Here is a 19,354-nt window from a genome sequence, read left to right as displayed (position 1 = left end):
CAAGTCTGCTCCCTTAGCAGGCACAAAATAATTTATTTTATATGGCTCATTACAACTGAGTGGCTAATAGAATTATCAAAGAACACTTCAGTAAAAGAAAATTTTTATTTTCTTGGTTATATCTCACCATGGGGACATTAAGTCTTTGAGGGTTTACTAAGCTGTGGTTGCTAGTTGAGCCTTCTAAGTTAACGTTTTTGTTAATTGACCTTTAGTTGACTTCTATGCCACATCCCCATCTAATTCGGTATGCTCCTACTGGGAAGTCAGAATTGTAGAATTTGGAGGTGTGCAGTCGTGGACTCTGGACCATGCTCCAGAAACTCCAGAACATTTAATTGGACCATGAGTTTATGGGCAGCAGTTGTGTGTGTGTGTGTGGGGGGGGGGGGGGGGGTTGCTAGGACTTTCAGAAGAACAAAGCGGGGAAAGGAGGGGGAGCAGGCTGTCTGCCACTCTGAGAAGATTCCAGAGTTCTCAGTCCGAAGACCAGTGTATCTGGAATTTTCGACAGCTTGTGTTCTCTGCAGAGCCTAGCTGTGAGGCAGCAGAGCTGGGCTTTTGGCATGGCAGCAACTGTGGGGAGTGAGTGTGGCTTCCAGGAGTTTTGGCAGGGCAGGGAGTTGGCTTGCCCCACTCCTGAAGGTGCCTCAGAGTTTTAAGCCGGGACTCCTGGCAGCTTGATGCTCTCTTCTGAGGTTTAATTATGAGTCTGCAAAGCTGGGTCTATGGATGAGTTTACCTGATGGGGAGGGGGGTCGTTGGGGAGGGAGGAGCAGTCCTCCAACAGGATTTTGACAAGGGGCTGACTTTTTCCCTTCTTTGCCAACCTCAAGGTGCTTCAGCCGCTGGTTTACTCAGCCACACTCACCATGTGTGAAGAGGAGAGCACTGCGCTTGTGTGTGACAATGGCTCTGGCCTGTGCAAGGCTGGCTTCGCAGGAGATGACGCGCCCCGGGCTGTCTTCCCCTCCATCGTGGGGCGCCCCCGCCACCAGGTGTGTATTCATTTGGACCCAAGATCTTGAGCCACTGGAGGAAGTGCTGCCTTGTGAGGATTCTGATGAGCAGTCTGTGTGCGTGTTCTCTGTGTGTGTGTGTTGTGTGTGTGTGTGTGTGTGTGTGTGTATGAGGAGGAAAATAATTTATCAATATGCCTTATTCTCTATCAGAAAATTATATTGTCATATGAGAAAAGAGAGACAAGGAAATCCTATGCATTCTGTCCCAACCACTTCTACCTCCACCCTTGTCTCCTGCGGTCTTGCTTCTAGGGGACGAAGGGCACTTGCTTTCTTAGGGAAAGAAGGATACTTTTCTAGTTCCATCCCTCCTTCAGAGACTTCAGTGCTTGCCTCTGAGTGGAGCCCTCCACCAATCCACTTCTCCTTCCTTCTCCTTTGCATTGCAGGGAGTGATGGTGGGAATGGGCCAGAAAGACAGCTACGTGGGAGATGAGGCTCAGAGCAAGCGAGGGATCCTAACTCTCAAATACCCCATCGAACACGGCATCATCACCAACTGGGATGACATGGAGAAGGTATCAGTGAACTCTGGCTCAATGCATTCGTGCATGATAACACAGCATGGTGACTGTTACTCCCCCCAGCACCTACACCTACTATCTTCCCCTCCTAGGTATTTCTCTCCTCTTCTTTCTGTGTATCCCAAGTCATTCTCCAGCCATCCTGACCTCCAATCTCTGGAACTGGCTTCCTGGGTGATTGCTTTGCCTTCTAACTCACTCACCTAATTAATTCTTCACACTACTACAAGGTTTTTCTTTATGAAACTAGATGAATCATGGCACTCACCTCCCCAACAATCTTCAGTAGCTCCTTATTGACCAACAGTAAGTGACTAACTCCCTGCCTAAAACCTACCTGGTCCTACTTAGTTCCCAGCTCCAACCTCTCCTCACTCCAGCCCAGCATTTCCTGCTTGAAACTGCTACTTATCAGATGGGTATTTGATAAATATTCTTTCCCATTCCATGGGCTCTCTCTGTATTTTGGTCACTGTTTCTTTTCAGGTGCAGAAGCTTCTTAGTTTAATGTAGTCCCATTGGTTTATGTTTGTTTCTACTTGCTTGGTCAGAGGTGTCTCATCCTTAAAGATGCTTTTAGCTTCAATGTCATGGAGGGTTCTACCTATATTTTCCTCCATGTACCTTATGAATTCAGGTCTGATATTGAGGTCTTTAATCCACTTTGATCTGACTTTTGTGCCTGGCATTAGACAGAGGTCTGAGTTCATTTTTTTGCAGTTAGCTGTCCAGTTTTCCCAGCACCACTTGTAAAAGAGGCTTTCCTTGTTCCACTTCACATTTCTTGCTTCTTCATCAAAGATTAAGTGATCATATATTTGAGAGTCTGTGACAGAATATTCAAGTCTCTCTGTTCCATTGGTCTGCGGGTCACAATGATGCAATTAAAAAAAAAGGAGGGGGCTGGAGTGATAGTACAGTGGGTAGGATGTTTGCCTTGCACGTGGCCAACCTGGGTTCGATTCCCAGCATCCCATATGGTCCCCTGAGCACCGCCAGGAGTAGTTCCTGGGTGCATGAGCCAGGAGTAACCCCTGTGCACCGCCGGGTGTGACCCAAAAAGGAAAAAAAAGGACAAAAGAGAAATGAATAAACTTTAAAAAGCTACTTCCTCCAGATAAATAACTTTCTTTCCCTTTCTCATGCCCCTCCTGACCTGAGAGGGCACATTGACATGGTAGTATTAGGATGGTGATATGTTAATAAATTACTTAAGTAGGAGTTGGAATTGGGGGGACTAGGTCTAGAAGCTTTTTTGTGTGTATAAGAAAATGGAAGGGGCAGTCCTATTTTGTTTTTGTTTTGTTTGTTTGGTTTTTTTTTTTTTTGGTCACACCCAGTGATGCTCAGGCTTACTAGTGATTCTGCAGTCAGGGATCACTTCTGGCAGACTTGGGAAACCCTATGGGGTGCCGGGTATCAAATTGGGTTGACTGTATGCAGGACAAATGCCCTACCCACTGGGGGGAGATGCGAGGGAAGTTCATTTTTAAGTGCTTGATTGTGATAAAATCACATGTGCAGAATGTTAACAGAGCCTTTCTCATACTCTTAATCAATTCTGCTGACAACTCTCTGAGAGTTCTTGATTTTGCAACGATGGCCTTTTGAAATGTAATAAAAGGCTTATTGAACAGACTGCAATTGGGAATAAAGAGTGTTAGTCTGAAATCTGTATTTTGAATATATTTTTCTCAAAGACCTAGATTCAGTCACTGTATGGTAAGATAAATGAATAACATGCACAAAAGCATTTGTTTCATAATAGAGTGGTTAAGAGCACACTCTCTGTGGCCAGCGGCAGGGAGGTCTGGACCCAACATCCTCCCTTCACAAAATCCTTTATTTGTAGAGTGTAATTATATTCTCTTCATTAGGATTTTTTGAAGATTGAGTCAAGTAAATACTTAATATAACCCAAAGCATTGGGCCATACTTAATACTCAGGAATGACACATATTGTTCCTATATCTAGCAATAACTAATTCAAAAACATCAACAAAATGCATTATTCACAGTAGTCACAATATGAAAAGGCTTTTTAAAAACCTGAAATATAAGTGCTTTAAAAGAAAGGCTGACAGGGTAAATCTGTCCTGTCCCACTGTAGAACAAGGCCATTACAGTAAAAATCTGACAATGGTGATTGTATGTATTGAAGGCAAATAATTTGATTTGATAAGCAAGTACATTACAGAGTAGTCACCACAGTTAAGCTAATTAACATATCTGTCAGCTCACCTACCTACCTTTTTGTGGTGCGGTAATTTAGGGTTTATGCTCATAGCAAATCTCAGATGTCTGGTGCCTCGGTGACTGGCACATTTCCATTTTCCCTCTCTCAACCCCCAGTCCCCAGTTCTGGGTAACTACCATTCTACCTTCAATTTTTATCAGTTTAACAAGAATAAAATCACAAATTTTAATTTTGAAAAATAATCACAATGTTGGCTTGGAGAAATAAGTAAGAAAAAAATAAGGCAGAGGAGTAGGAGAGAGAGTGGAGTGAGTATGGCTATTGCCTTGCATGTGACTGACCCAGGTTTAATCCTTGGCACGACACATAGGCCCCTGAGCAGGGGTCATCCCTGAGCACAGTTTGGAGTGAGCCCTAAGCCCTCTCAGGTGTGATCTAAATCATGCTTACCCTGTTAGAAAAAATGAAGTCATGAAATTTACATACAAGTGGTGCTTACTACATGTACTACATGAAAAGTATCATGATAAGCGAAATGAGTCGGAAAGAGAAGGACAGACATAGAAAGATTGCATTCATCTGAGGAACATGAAGTAACAAAATAGGACACTAACACCCAAGAATAGCCGAGATAGGTACCAGGAGGTTTACTCCATGGCTTGGAGGCCAACCACACACACTAGGGGAAAAGGCAGCTCAGATAGAAAAGGGAGCACCAAATAAAGGGTGTTGGGAGGATCCTCCTAGGATGGAAGATGCATGTTGAAAGTAGACTATAGAGGCTGGAGCAATAGCACAGCTGGTAGGGCATTTGCCTTGCACGCAGCTGACCTAGGTTCGATTCCCAGCATCCCATATGGTCCTCTGAGCACCGCCAGGAGTAATTCCTGTGTGCATGAACCAGGAGTAACTCCTGTGCATTGCCGGGTGTGACACAAAAAGCAAAAAAAAAAAAAAAAGGAAAGTATACTATAGACCGAACATGATTGCCATTCAATGCCTCTTTTGCAAAACACAGCACCCAAAAGCAGAGAGAGAACAAAAGGGAATGCCCTGCCACAGAGGCAGGGTGGGGATTGGGAGGATGGGGGATTGGAGGGATACTGGAATTAGTGGTGGTGGAGAATGAGCACTGGTAGAGGAATGGGTACTCGATCATTGTATAACTGAAACCTAAGCACAAAAATTTGTAAGTCTACAACTGTACCTCATGGTGTTTCACTAATAAAATTTTTTTTTTAAATCATGCTTACCCCCCCAAAAAAGGCAAACAAAAAATATTCACAAGTTATAATGACAGAATAATATGAACAGTTGATATGCACTGATAGAAGTTGGGGAGATGACTCAGCGCCTTAAGTACACAGGGGTGTTCCAGGTTTGATCCCTGACACTGCATGATTCCCCAGTACACTGCTAGGTGTGATCCCTGAAACTAAACAAGTGGAACCCAAATAATTGAGAGCTAAAAATACAAAATTTTATGCTACAAAAAGACAAATGACACGAGTAGATGATTTTTCAAGTAAAATTACAAAAGTTGCAAAAGCGAAAAAGTTTAAACTCATATGAAACAAAATATTTCAAAGGAAACAACTAGGTATCATTTTTCCTATGAAATTATTACTATTTTAGGGGCTGGAGGGATAGTACAGTGGGATGTAGGGTGATTACCTTGCATGTGGCCAACCCTGGTTTGACCCCTGTCATCCCTGAGTACTACCAAGAGTAATTCCTGAGTGCAGAGTTGGGACTAACCCTTGCTGTGTGTGGCAAAAGAAAAGTATTCATATTTTAGCTATAGAATATTGAATGCAGGTAAAGGTGTAGGAAACAGGCACTTTCTTATTCTAGTGTGCAGACTTATCTACCCTCACTGTAGGTAATAGAAATTAAAAAGACTCAGAAGGGATATCTTTGCTCTTAGCCCAGTAAATCTAGTAAAATTACTTCCCCTGAAAAACATAATGAATATATATATATAACATACACAAATTCAGTTATCATTATATTATTTGCAATAACAAATGGACAAAATCACGGATTGTGATGTGACAATAGTTTATTGTGAAATGCTATATGAGCATTGAGAAACAAATGTTAGTTCACTTGATTAAAAACAGATATTTAATGTGTTAGGGTTTGGCTCAAGCAATATACCACATACCCTAGCAGATATGAGATCCTTAGTTCGATATCTAGAATTACCTGGCACCCAAGTATGACCCTGGTGGGTCCCAGCTTTGCCAGTTGTGACTCTTATTTTAAAAATAATTAAACTGAAAATAAATAGTATAAGAAAGGAAATGTATTAACTAAAATATGGTAGGAAACAAATTTGAACAAAAAGTATTATTAATATAATTTTAAAATTTGAAATATATTAAATAAATGCTAATAGTGATAAAATTGAAAATACAGAAAGGTAAAACATTAGGGAGAAGAAAAAAAATCTCAAAATACAACTGTTTGATTTTAGGTGATAGAAATATGGGAGATTTCAATACTTCTAATAATAATTTTTTTTTTCTGGACTGGGGTTATAACTCAGCGGTAGATCACTTGCCTTCCATGTGCTTTGGGTTTGATCCCTGGAATTGCAGTCTTTTTCTAATTTGCAAATCATCCGTATCTTTAACTTTTTTTTTCTTTTTTTCTTTTTGGGTCACACCCGGCAATGCACAGGGGTTATTCCTGGCTCTGCACTTGGGAATTATTACTGGCGGTGCTCAGGGGACCATATGGGATGCTGGGTATTGAACTCAGTTCGGCCGCATGCAAGGCAAACGCCCTACTCGCTGTGCTATTGCTCCAGCCCCAGTATCTTTAACTTTTAAAGCACCTTATTAAAAACTCCGAAAGGAATTTGAGTTGGAAGAGGTGAGTCCGGTCTCAAAACGGAGTAAATCCACTGACAGAGCAGTTGAGAAAACTGTTTATTGGAGGTTTGAGCTTTGAAACTACAGATGATAGTTTAACAGAACATTTTGAGAAATGGGGCACTCTTGTAGATTGTGTGGTGATGAGAGACCCCCAAACAAAGCATTCCAGAGGCTTTGGTTTTGTGATTTATGTGTTGAAGAGGTGGATGCAGTTGTGTGTGCTCGACTACATAACGTTGATGGGCGTGTAGTGGAAGCAAAGAGAGCTGTTTCTAGAGAGGACTCTGTGAAACCTGGTGCCATCTAACATTTTATTTATTTAACATTTATTTATTCAAAAATGAAGAAATTTTTTGTTGGTGGTATTAAAGAAGATACAGAGGAATAAATTTGAGAGATATCTTTGAAAAGTATGGCAAAATTGAAACCATGGAAGTTATGGAAGACAGGAAGAGTTGGAAAAATTGAGGATTTGCTTTTGTGACTTTTGATGATCATGATAGTGTTGATAAAATTGTTGTTCAGAAATACCACCGTATTAATGGGCATAATTGTGAAGTGAAAAAGACCCTTTCAAAGAGGTCGTAGAGGTGGATCTGGCAACTTTATGGGTCATGGAGGCAATTTTGGAGGTGGTGGAGGAAACTTTGGCCGTGGTAGAAACTTTGGTGGAAGAGGAGGCTATGGTGGTGGCAGTGATGGCAGCAGAGGTAGTTTATGGAGGAGGTGATGGTGGGTATAATGGATTTGGAGGTGATGGTGGTAACTATGGTGGAGGTCCTGGTTATAGTAGTAGAGGAGGCTATGGTGGTGAGGGACCAGGATATGGAAACCAAGGTGGTGGATATGGTGGAGGTGGTGGAAGATATGATGGTTACAATGAAGGAGAAAATTTTGGCGGTGGTTACTATGGTGGTGGTGGGAACTATAATGATTTTTGAAATTATAGTGGACAATAGCAATCAAATTATGGACCCATGAAAGGGGGCAGTTTTGGTGGAAGAAGCTCAGGCAGTTCCTATGGTGGTGGTTATAGATCTGGTGGTGGAAGTGGTGGATATGGTAGCAGAAGGTTCTAAAAACTCATCAGAAAAAGGCTACAGTTCTTAGCAGGAGAGAGAGTGAGGAGTTGTCAGGAAAGCTGCAGGTTACTTTGAGACAGTCATCCCAAATCCATTAGAGGAACTGTAAAAATCTGCCACAGAAGGAGCGATGATCCATAGTCAGAAAAGTTACTGCAGCTTAAACAGGAAAACCTTCTTGTTCAGGACTGTCATAGCTATAGTTTGCAAAAGTGCAGTTATTGATTAATGCAATATAATGTCAATTAGATGTACTCCTGAGGTCTTCTATCTGTTGTAGCTTTGTCTTTTTCTTTTTCTTTTCATTACATCAGGTATATTGCCCTGTAAATTGTCGTAGTGGTACCAGGAATAAAAAATTAAGGATTTTTTAACTTTTCAATATTTGTGTAGTTCATTTTTTCTACATTTTAGTACAGAAACTTTAACAAAATGCAGTTTTGGAGATGTTTCCTTGTAAGTTAACAAGTAAAGAAGATCATTGTTAATTACTATTTTGTATGAATTTTGCTAAAGTTAACTGTAAAGAAACACCTGCTGACTTGCTGTTTAAGGGAAATCTATTCTCCCATTTCCAAACCATGAAATGAATGGGTGCTGACATGTGGAGACAATAGATATTTGTATGTTTGCAATGTGTGTTTTAGATAAATAGAATTGGGTATATAAATTAGCATATTTGTGAATTTAATAGCATTAAGATTTAACTTCAAATGAAAAAAATCTCAAAATTCCTATTTGGTTTTTGTCCATTTTCTTTCAAAATGTAATCCATGATTTTAGTGTGTTAGTTGTATTGAGAGTCCTAGCTGTTGTTTAGAACATCATTCTACATTTACCTTGGTCTCATGTTAACTGCTGCCATGATTTTATTTGGGTGTAAAAAAATGTCTACTGTCCTCTGTTTAAATTCTGGAAAGGGGTAGTGAATATTCTCCTTCCCTCCTACGGTTAAAAAAAAAAGTTCTTAAAAACTTTGAAAATACAGGAATACTAGGCCTGCTAAATCTGAGCAAATTAGTGGCTATCTTCTGTTTTTCTTTTTAAAGCACAAGAGGCCCATAAGTCTTGAGTTCTTTTCCTTGGTTTAATATATATATATATATATATATATATATATATATATATATATTTTGATACAAGCTCTCAGAGCAAGAGAATAAAAATCATGCATTGTTGAATCCTTAAAAAACACTCTGAAAGATAAAATATAATGAAATGAATATGCATAGGCCCAACACTAAGAGATTCTATGTCTTACGGGTCTGGAGTACCAACTAAGAGCCTGCACCTATAACAATTATCTGAAGATATCCTAGTACAAGGGATGTGGGTGCCATTTGGGTGCCATTTAGGTGCCATTACTCCTGAAGCTTTGCTACTATTTCCTCCCCTTTTGGAAAACACCAGGGTCTTTGCCGGTGCTATTTCTCCCTCTGAAATCCTGAAATGCTCTCTCCTGCAGAGACCTTCCTGTGTCAGGACTCACTCAGATTCCCCAGAAAATAACTGCTCTAGGATTTCCTTCACTTAAAGTGTGGTTGTGTTTTTGTGTTATTTGCGGTTTTCTTCTCCAGACTTGGCAACTAAGCCCTGGGAGTCATGTCTGATTCTTGACTTGATTCTCATCCTCATCCCCTTAGCACAGTCCTAAGCACTAAGCCAGGACCCAGAAACATATGGGTACAGGGGAATCAAATGTCCCTTTGTCCCTCCTCTGAGGCAATCAAAGCCAAATGCTCCTACCACTCTGCTGATGCCTTCTGAGATAATGATGCTTGTTTGGTTGTCCCTAGGACCAAATCGCTAAAGTGAAAAATAAACCCAAAGGGAAAAAGCCTTCCTTCAAAGCAGTGGTTCTTGATGGAGACAAATTTGCCTTTGAGGGGATATCTGTCAGTATCTGAGGTCACTACTGTTTGATACAGCTGGGGAAGTGCTACCGGTATCTTGTGGGTGAAAGCAAGAGATGCTGCTAAGCTTCCTATCATGACCAAGTTGGCTCTGTCAACAAAGAGTTTCTCATTCTAAGCTGTTCAAGTGCTGAAGTTAAGAAGTTCCACTCTAAAGCACAAGTCTGCCACGAACAGTCATTGAAATCTCAAGAATGTGCATCAGATTCCCAGCAGGAGACAATATACATGCAGAGTTCTGACAAGACTGGAGAACTGCTTAGAGATATGAATGAGCAAGGTTAGGGAACCAGAAAGGGATGTTCAGTTCTAGCAACTGAGGGAAATGCTCCAAATCACCCTTAAGAACAAGGGGTAAGGGTAGTATCACTGGAATTCAGTAAAAGCTGGAGCCAAAACCTGGAGGGCCTGTGTTGTGGCTCAGTGGAAGACCAGTTGTGTTGCATTTGTGAGGCCCTGAGTTGCATCCCTCGCACCAAAGGGGTGGGGGTGGGGGAAGAGGGTCTTTTCTACTGGAGCCATGTTCTAGAGTACCAGCTCTCTCTCTCTCTCTCTCTCTCTCTCTCCCTCTCTCTCTCTCTCCCCACTCCCACTCCCACTCCCTCCCTCCCTCCCTCATCCACTTTCAATCCTCTTGATATTTTCCATTAGCCAACTATCTCCATATATATCTTCATTATCTACAAAGAAAAGAATGTTGAGCCATCCAGGGCACAAAGCAGGGGAGAGGAAGGAAAAGCATAGAGAGAGAAGGTCCTTGGAATTTGATTCATTAAGTATAATAACTCCTGTTCTGAGTGCTGTCTGAAGTTCTGCTGAGAATATATATAAACTCTGTCCATCAGAAGTTCCTCTGGCTGACAGGCCTCCTCCCGATTCAGCCCATCTCAAAAACATTGTGCCATCCCCCAGCAGGGGCGTGCCAATCAGCACTGTCTAGATGCCAGGAGTCTTTTGGGCTCATTTGACTCTTTCCTTAACCAGATCTGGCACCACTCCTTCTATAATGAGCTGCGAGTCGCACCTGAAGAGCACCCCACCCTGCTCACAGAAGCACCCTTAAATCCCAAGGCCAACAGGGAGAAAATGACCCAGGTAAGAGGCCAGCAGGACTTGAACAAAGACACAACTAGGCACCATGGATGCTTTCTCCCCTTCATGCATCAACTCAACAGACATTTGTTGGGGGGGTGGGCACTCACCCAGTGATAATCAGGGGTTAATCCTGGTTCTGCATTCAGGAGTCACTCCTGAGGGTACCATATAGGATGCTGGGGGTCAAAACCAGGTCGGCTTTGACCCTCAGGTTTGTGCAAGGCAAATCCCCTACCTGCTGTACAACCAAAATTGCTTTAAGAACCTGTTACATGCATGATCCATGCTAGAGCATAGATAGGGAAAGGGGGGAGGATAAATAGACACAGTTCCTGCCTTTAATAAGAGTTCACACTATTCTAAGGGCTGAGAGGCACTGTGAATTTGGCCAGGAAGTTCTTCATTCTATATTGCCCTTTCAGATCATGTTTGAAACCTTCAATGTTCCTGCCATGTATGTCGCCATCCAGGCTGTGCTCTCCCTCTATGCTTCTGGCCGCACCACAGGTAAGAAGCCTTATAATGTATTCCCTTACATGCCTCAGGGAGAGAGAGAATGGAGGTGGGGGAGGGAGGGAGAAGCTGGCCTCATACGCATGTAGTCTCCTGCTCAGAGGAATCAAAGAGATAGCCAAAGCACAGGGAAACCTAGGAATAAGAGAATGCATGTGCCAGGCTGCCGGATAGAGCTGGAAGAATTTACATGAATAACTCACTGTCACTGTCACTGTGCTCCTGTTGTTCATCGATTTGCTCAAGCAGGCCCAGTAACGTCTCCATTTTGAGACTTCTTGTTACTGTGTTTGGCATATCGAATACGTCACGGGTAGCTTGCCAGGCTTTGCCAGGTGGGCGAGATACTCTCTGTAGCTCGCTGGGCTCTCCGAGAGGGGCAGAGGAATTGAACTCGGGTAGGCCATGCTGGCTGCGTGCAAGGCAAATGCCCTACCTGCTATGCTATCACTCTAGCCCATGAATAACTCAAAACTACAATATTCAGTGGGGGCCATTTCCATCACAGCAGTCCAGCTTATAAACACATTCCAACACTGAAACATTTTTGCTCCTGAGCAATGTTTTTGCTCATAAAACCCATGTTGGTGGATATACAAAAATGTGACCATGGTAAAGAATGGTGATCCAGCAAACAGAAGAAACACCATAATAGAGCAATTTTTTAGAACACATTTTTTATGTTTTTGTTACTGCAGTGCTGGAGGCAGGGCAGAGGAACATGTACTCTGAGGATCCAACTTAAGACCTCACACTGGCAAAGCTCAGGTTCTGTTGCTTAAGTCTCACCTCCATATAATTAAGCAATTTTTAATTTGGATTGGGCAGCTTTCATGAATATTGTTCAAATATTTTCTCATTCATGTATTCATTAATTTGTTCATTCCTTCAGCAAATATTTTCTATCTCTGTCTACCATGTGTCAAATACTGCACCAGGTCTCGAGCCTATTATGACAAAATTAATATTGCCATTGCAAAGCTAACCATCTAATGGGGGAAAGACGGAAGTGAAAGATAATTTCACTGCTACTGATAATGACAGTGATGAGGAAATACACGACATATTACGTTTTCTCATCCTGTACTTTGTACTTGATTTTATGCTGTAAACATCATGCTTAACGTCCACAATTAAATTGCTGTAGAATGGAGCAATAGCACAGCAGTAGGGTGTTTGCCTTGCACACGGCCGACCCTGCCAACCAGGGTTCGATTCCTCTGTCCCTCTCAGAGAGCCCGGCAAGCTACCGAGAGTATCTCACCCGCACAGCAAAGCCTGGAAAGCTACCCGTGACATATTCAATATGCCAAACACAGTAACAGCAGCTCTCACAATGAAGATGTTACTGGGCTCGCTCAAGCAAATCGATGACCAACGGGAGGACAGTGCTACAGAATGGTTCCATAATTTCCTTTTTTAAAAAATCATCTCTCTGGGGCCAGAGTGATAGTACAGCAGGTAGCGCATTTGCCTTGCACACAGCTGACTCGGGTTTGGTCCCTTGAATCCCATCTGGTCCCCTGAGTACCACCAGGATTAATTCCTGAGTGCAAAGCCAGCTCTGAGCATCGCAAAGTATGACCCATAAAGTGGAGGTGGGGTGGGGAATCTCTCTGTTGCTGGACTTAGGTAATCTCTAGTCATTATTATTATTATTATTATTATTATTATTATGCTATTGTCAAAATTTTTGAAAAAGAGTAAGCTAGTGGTTTCTGGATATTTGTTTGCTTCCTACTGAGCCATTTTATTAGCACAAACTGTCACTGTCACTGTCCTCCCGTTGTTCATCGATTTGCTTGAGCAGGCCCAGTAACGTCTCCACTGTGACAATTGTTACTGTGTTTGACATATCGAATAGGTGACGTATGGGTAGCTTGCCAGGCTTTGCCGCTCGGGCGAGATACTCTTGGTAGCTTGCCGGCTCCCGAGTTCAATTAGCACAAAATGATTCTAATTTGTTTCTCTTGGGTCTTCTAGGTATATATAGCCATTGTAGCACTGTCCTGTAGTGCTGTCATCAATTTGTTCATCGATTTGCTCAAGCAGGCACCAGTAATGTCTCCATTGTGAGGCTTGTTGTTACTGTTTTTGGCATATCGAATATGCCACGGGGAGCTTGGCAGGCTCTGCCATGTGGGCAGGATACTCTCGGTAGTTGCTGGGCTCTCCGACAGGGATGAAGGAATCGAACCTGGGTTGACTGCATGCAAGGCAAATGCCCTACCCGCTGTGCTATTGCTCCAGCCCTATATAGCCATTACATCTGAAAATAATAATTTTTATTTTCTTTTGATAGCAATACCTCTTTTAGAGGGAACCTCCCCAAAAGTGCTCTGGGGCCTGGTAGGCCAATCTGGGTGATATTTAACAGGCAATTTGGAACTGATGGTTCAGTGCTTGAGCCCAGACATGCAATGTTACTTGACCCATAGGTGCTGAGTAGACACCAGGGCTACACCTAATAATGCTTGGGGCAGGGCGTAGGATGCTAGGGACTGAATTCTGGGTCTCATTTATGCAAGGCATGTGTTCCACCTCTTTGAGCTATCTTCCTGGCCTTACCTCTTGGATTTATATTCTATCTATATTATTGTATTTACTAGAACACTCTAGGACAACTTGTAACAAAAATAATGTTTCTCTTCACTTTTTTTCTTTTTGGGCCACACCCAGTGATGCTCAGGGGTTACTCCTTTCTCTGCAATCAGGAATTACTCCTGGCTGTGCTTGGGGGACCATATAGGATGCTGGGGAACAAACCCAGGTCGGCCGTGTGCAAAGCGAATGCCCTACCCACTGTGCTATCTTTCCGGCCCCGCTTCCTTCAATTTTGATGTGATTGTGGATTAAGTTTTTTTTTAAATCATGTTTAGAAAGCTTATTTCCTTCACAGTTTACTAAAAGTTTTATCAGTAGAAAATGTTAACTTTTGTTCAAATTGACCGGAATATTTCCATTTTCCTACTCCTTTCAGTTCCAACATTGTAGTTGGTATGCATATGTGTATTCTGATGTTTAAAGGATATACAGATTATACGTCTCACTTAAAGAAATGTGCAGTCTAAGAAGCAAACCAACAAGGGTGCATTATCATGAAAATGTTCCAAGAAATTTAAGTAAAGAAGATAATTTACTTGCTTTCCAGAAAGTAGTAGTCTCATTTGGGAAGATAAAATGGCTATACACACACACACACACACACACACACACACACACACACACATTATGATAACTGAATCTCATGAATCTTGTAGGGGATGAATTTTCTAAACAGCTAAAGAAAAACATGGTGGTTTAATATCATCTGATCACTGGTCCTAGAAAGACAGATGAAAGAGAAGAAAAGTTTTCACAGATCCCAACCTCTCTTGTCCACAGGCATCGTCCTGGATTCAGGAGATGGCGTCACCCACAACGTTCCCATCTATGAAGGCTATGCCCTGCCTCATGCCATAATGCGCCTTGACCTAGCTGGCCGTGATCTCACAGACTACCTCATGAAGATCCTCACAGAGAGGGGCTATTCCTTTGTGACCACAGGTACTGGCCCCCCCACGCCCCCCCCACCCCCCGCCTCACTCTTGCTTGTGCTCAGATCTGTTTCAGAGCCAAAAGTTCTCAGGACTGTTGAGAAAAGTCTGCAGACCTAGGGTGAAGAGTCCCTGGGGACTCAAGACAAGGCCAGATCATGAAGGCAGACTTACCTAGGAAAGTGGGCTCCAACCAAAATGCCCCAGCAAAGAGACAAGCTTCTGCCCATGGAGCCTTGGCTGCCCTGAACTGAACCTTTGTTAGGTACCCTTGAATTACATCTCTGTCCTCCCCTTCTCCTCTGTTTTTATCACACCATGATCAGAGAGAAATTTTTTAAGGCTGAATTGTAGTAAAGATTGGGGGATGTCTAGTACAAAAGACCAGTGCAATAAGTGCAATAAATAAGGTTTACATTTCTATGGGGAACTGTCATATCTTAGTCTTTCTTTTCCCACCACTTCCCAGGGCAAGAGGCATTGCTAGATTGGGCCCATCCTAGATTCTAAATGATCACAACATAGAAATCTCCCTCTAGACCAGAATTGTGCCTTGCAAATCCTCATAAAGTCCTGAAGAGGGATAAGGACTATAGATCAGGACTCAAAATTGGGATTTTAAGCCCCCACTTTGAAAGAAATGAAAGTATTAATACTTATCCTGAGAGTGAGTTCAAAATAGAGCGAAGAAAAAAATTTCAGGCATATCCAAAAGGGACAATCACACTAACAGAAATGAGCATCTTTTATGTCATTTCACCTCCTTCCAGCTGAGCGAGAAATTGTGCGTGACATCAAGGAAAAGCTGTGCTATGTGGCCCTGGATTTTGAGAATGAGATGGCTACAGCAGCCTCCTCTTCCTCCCTGGAAAAGAGTTATGAGCTCCCAGATGGGCAGGTCATCACCATCGGCAATGAGCGTTTCCGCTGCCCAGAGACCCTCTTCCAGCCTTCGTTCATTGGTGAGGTGCTGCCCACAGACCCTGTCAAATGAGAGGGTATAGTGGAGAGGGAATGTGAGATATGGGATGCTTAACACCAGGAGACACTGTTTATGACTTATACATAATCCCATGTTTTCCTGCTAAGGACCACAAGTAAATAAATACCACAACTGGATAAACTCTAATTTTAAAGAGTAAGGAAATCAAGATAAAGGGGAATCAGGATAGGGTATGTATTATTATGAAACTAAGAAGGGGATTGGATTGATAGTATAGCAGGTAAGGTCTTTGCCTTGAACTCAGCTGACCCAGGTTCAACATCTGGAACCCCATAGAGTCTCCCAGCTGTGTTAGGAGTGATCACTAAATACAGAGCCAGGAGTAAGCCCTGAGCATAGGTGGGTATGGCCCCAAAACAACAACAATATCAACAACAACAAAAATACCCTAGGACCATTAAGGTCATAGAGACTGAAAACTTATGTAGTTAAGAGAATTAGTTTGGGGTCAGACTTTATTTTAAGCCTTTAATCTTCCCATTTCAAACTCTGTAACTATGGACATATTATTATCTCCAAATCTCAGTTAATATTTAATCAAGAAAAAGTGCTTTCTTGGGAAATGTATCAGAAGATATAGGTGTATAAGCTAATGTTGACCTACATGTAGTAGTAGCAAACTGGACAAAGTGCTTTTGGCCTAAGAAGTTAGGGAAGGTTTCTTAGGGAAGGTAAACATTTGAGTACTAAGATTATTTATATGGTATCTAGGATGAAAGGAATGTAGAGTGGGAAATGGCATACAAGGTCAGTATGATGATAAGTGTGAGAGAATGAAGGTGGGAAAAGTCATGCTCTATTTGGGATACAAAGAGAGAGTTCTGTGTATGTGGGATACATGGAGTGTGGGTGCATAGGTGTGCATATGTTTGCACATGGGAAATGGAAGAGAATTGCTGGACCACACAAAGAGTACATGATTAACCATAACAGCATCAAGTTCCCCTGAAATAATTTGAGGTGTAGTATAGCAAAGTCAGATTAGTTCCTAGGATTGCTTCCTGATCAACAGTCTTCAGTTTTCACTCATGAAAAGCCAGTAGCAGTAGGGAGAGGAGAATAGCAGAACTTCTGTTGGTTTAATAGTCATGGCCTTTTGCTAGTGAAGATCTTGATGTCAGACTCAGGTAGTGAGATTTTAACCTGTTGGTAAATGTAGAATTCAGTAATATTTTAGCCAAACATAAGAACAAAAGAGAATAAAGTCCTGGCAGAGACTCTAACATGATGAACTTGAAAATATTATGCTAAGTGAATGGAGTCAGACACAAAAGACTAAGTATGTATGTTTCTACTCAGGCAAAATTTCCAGAAGAGGTAATTTTGTAGAGGGAAAAAGTAGGAACTTAATAATTGCTTAGAGCTGTGAGAAGTGAAGAAGAAAATGTGGACAGGGAATGCTAATTAACATGGATGTACTGAAGATGTTCTGAAATTAGGGCTAAAGGGAAAAATAATGGACTGAGCACATGCTTTGCATACAGGAGGCAGAGGGTCAATTCACTGCACAGTCTCCTGAGCACCACCACAAGTGACCCTCAAGAACAGAGATGCGAGTAGCCTCTGAACACCGCAGGATGTGATCCCAAAACAAGACCAAAATAAAACTCACCCTCCCAAATCTTTAAGTTGTTGTGGTGGCTACACAGCTTTGTAAATGTACTAAAAAGTACTGAATTATCAGGGGCTGGAGATAGTTCATGGGTAAGGCATTGGCCTTGCATGCAGTTGACCCCAGTTCAATCCCTGGCACTGCATATGGTGCCCTGATCAGTGCCAGGAATGATCCCAGAGTCAAAGCCATGAATAAGCTCTGAGCACCACCAGATGTGACCCCAAAACGACAAAAACAAAAGAGAAAAAGGAGAAAAAAATATTTAAACTGTGCTTTTAAAAAGTAAATATTATATGAATTATATCTCAGTAAAACTGAAAAATGGTGATAAGATGAAAAGGTTCCTTGGGCCCAGGTGATAGCTCTCAGCAGACTGAGAATATGCTGTGCATGCAGGAGGCCTGGGTTTGATCACCTGAACACCACCGGAAGTGACCCCCAAGCACTGATCCAGGAGTAACCCCCAAGTATGGCCAGGTGTGGTCCCCAAACCACACAATGAAGCAATCAATAGGAAAGGGTTCCTTTGTAAACATATCTTAGGCAAGAACATGAAAGCTTAATTAGAACAGTGGGAAACTGAAGGCTGGGAGCTGACCAGGTAGAGGTCTGATCTTGTAATACTTTTGGAATGCGATGAAAAGTCTGAACTACAGGAACTACGACAACAGTCACTTGAAGAATTAGAGCGGTGGGACTTTAAGGATACTGACTTGGTGCTGTGGTTGCCACTAGGCATGGAATCAGCCGGGATTCACGAAACAACCTATAATTCCATCATGAAGTGTGACATCGATATCCGCAAAGACTTATATGCCAACAATGTCCTCTCTGGGGGTACCACCATGTATCCTGGCATTGCTGACAGGATGCAGAAGGAAATTACAGCCCTGGCCCCCAGTACCATGAAGATCAAGGTGAGTATTGGTCCGATTTTATTTCAGGGGATTATGGTTCTTTGGGCATTGGAGAGCTCAAGACACATTTAGCATGGGATCTTAATAACTGTGAAAGCCACACAAGAAGGTATTAGAATTTGGGAGAACAAGAATATTAGGGGGAGGGTTTGAGCCCCCATGTAATAAGAAGAAAGTGAGAAGAAAAGAAAAAGATACCTCAGTACAAGATCTTTAAATTTAGAACAGGACTTGGGTGTCAGTCCAGTGGAGACTGAAACTTCCAAATAGGGAATATTTGACCATGGGATTGACTTCTGGCTCATGCTCACAGTGATTTTCTCTAATCCCCAGAGAGTCCACTGCCATATCTTGGCTATCACCCACACCACGTTGCTTCTCACCCTGTAGGGCCCAGCAGAATGGGGGTCTTCCTCTCCTACTACTTCTCTCAAGACTCTGGTCCCAAATCAAACACATAGCTCTTTCAGAGCTTCCTAGAATGTTTGAAAAGAGTTGGGAATAGAATAGAGATAACAACTAGGCTAAAAGTTACAAAGTGAGACTTTATAAATTTGGTCTCTGGGAATCCAAGGAAGTGGAGTCTCTATGTCATTATTCTGAGAACCTTCATTAATGAAGGCCCCAAGCCTTCTTGAACCAAGAGATGGTGCACATAGAAGCAGAAAAGATCATGAGGAAATAGGAAAGAACCTGAGAATTCTTCTCACCTTGAGCCACTGAAGTGACCAAACACTGAAGGCGACTTGCCAGGCCACAAGCAGTACTTTTTACCAGGTCCATGCATCAATAAACCACACCTAGCCTTATCTCCATATTCTAGTTCAAGACCTCGAGTGTCCTTGTCACCTGCAGAGATAAACACTGGTGACTTCATGCAAATTCTAATTTATAAGTTACCATTTTGAGTTTAAACACACACAGACACACACAGACACACAGGCACACACACACACACACACACACACACACACACACACACACCTTAGAAGCTTAGTATTGAATCAGAAGAGACGATCAATGAAAGAACTATATCACTAAGTGAAATGAGTCAG

At 42.2% G+C, this 19,354-nt stretch overlaps 1 protein-coding gene and 1 pseudogene across 2 annotated transcripts in view; both read left to right on the top strand.

Annotated features, from left to right (window-relative positions):
• ACTG2 (actin gamma 2, smooth muscle) overlaps positions 1-19,354 on the top strand; it is a 31,473-nt gene that overhangs the window by 9,992 nt on the left and 2,127 nt on the right. Inside the window, exons 1-8 of one of the 2 annotated variants that reach the window (XM_056124072.1) lie at positions 473-585; positions 837-998; positions 1,412-1,540; positions 10,605-10,715; positions 11,138-11,222; positions 14,613-14,774; positions 15,535-15,726; positions 18,118-18,299. In XM_056124072.1, the coding sequence (XP_055980047.1) occupies positions 873-998; positions 1,412-1,540; positions 10,605-10,715; positions 11,138-11,222; positions 14,613-14,774; positions 15,535-15,726; positions 18,118-18,299 (987 nt within the window). In that variant the 5' untranslated portion in view covers positions 473-585; positions 837-872. Of the gene's footprint in view, positions 1-472; positions 586-836; positions 999-1,411; positions 1,541-10,604; positions 10,716-11,137; positions 11,223-14,612; positions 14,775-15,534; positions 15,727-18,117; positions 18,300-19,354 lie in introns of those variants that run through there. The other variant, XM_056124079.1, reaches the window with a different exon arrangement.
• LOC130033958 (heterogeneous nuclear ribonucleoprotein A3-like) lies at positions 1,804-7,704 on the top strand (annotated as a pseudogene).

This window comes from Sorex fumeus, unplaced genomic scaffold (genome assembly GCF_029834395.1).
Source record: "Sorex fumeus unplaced genomic scaffold, SorFum_2.1 ptg000006l, whole genome shotgun sequence".
Lineage (NCBI taxonomy): Eukaryota > Metazoa > Chordata > Mammalia > Eulipotyphla > Soricidae > Sorex > Sorex fumeus.
This window is presented reverse-complemented; position numbering and strand designations above follow the sequence as displayed.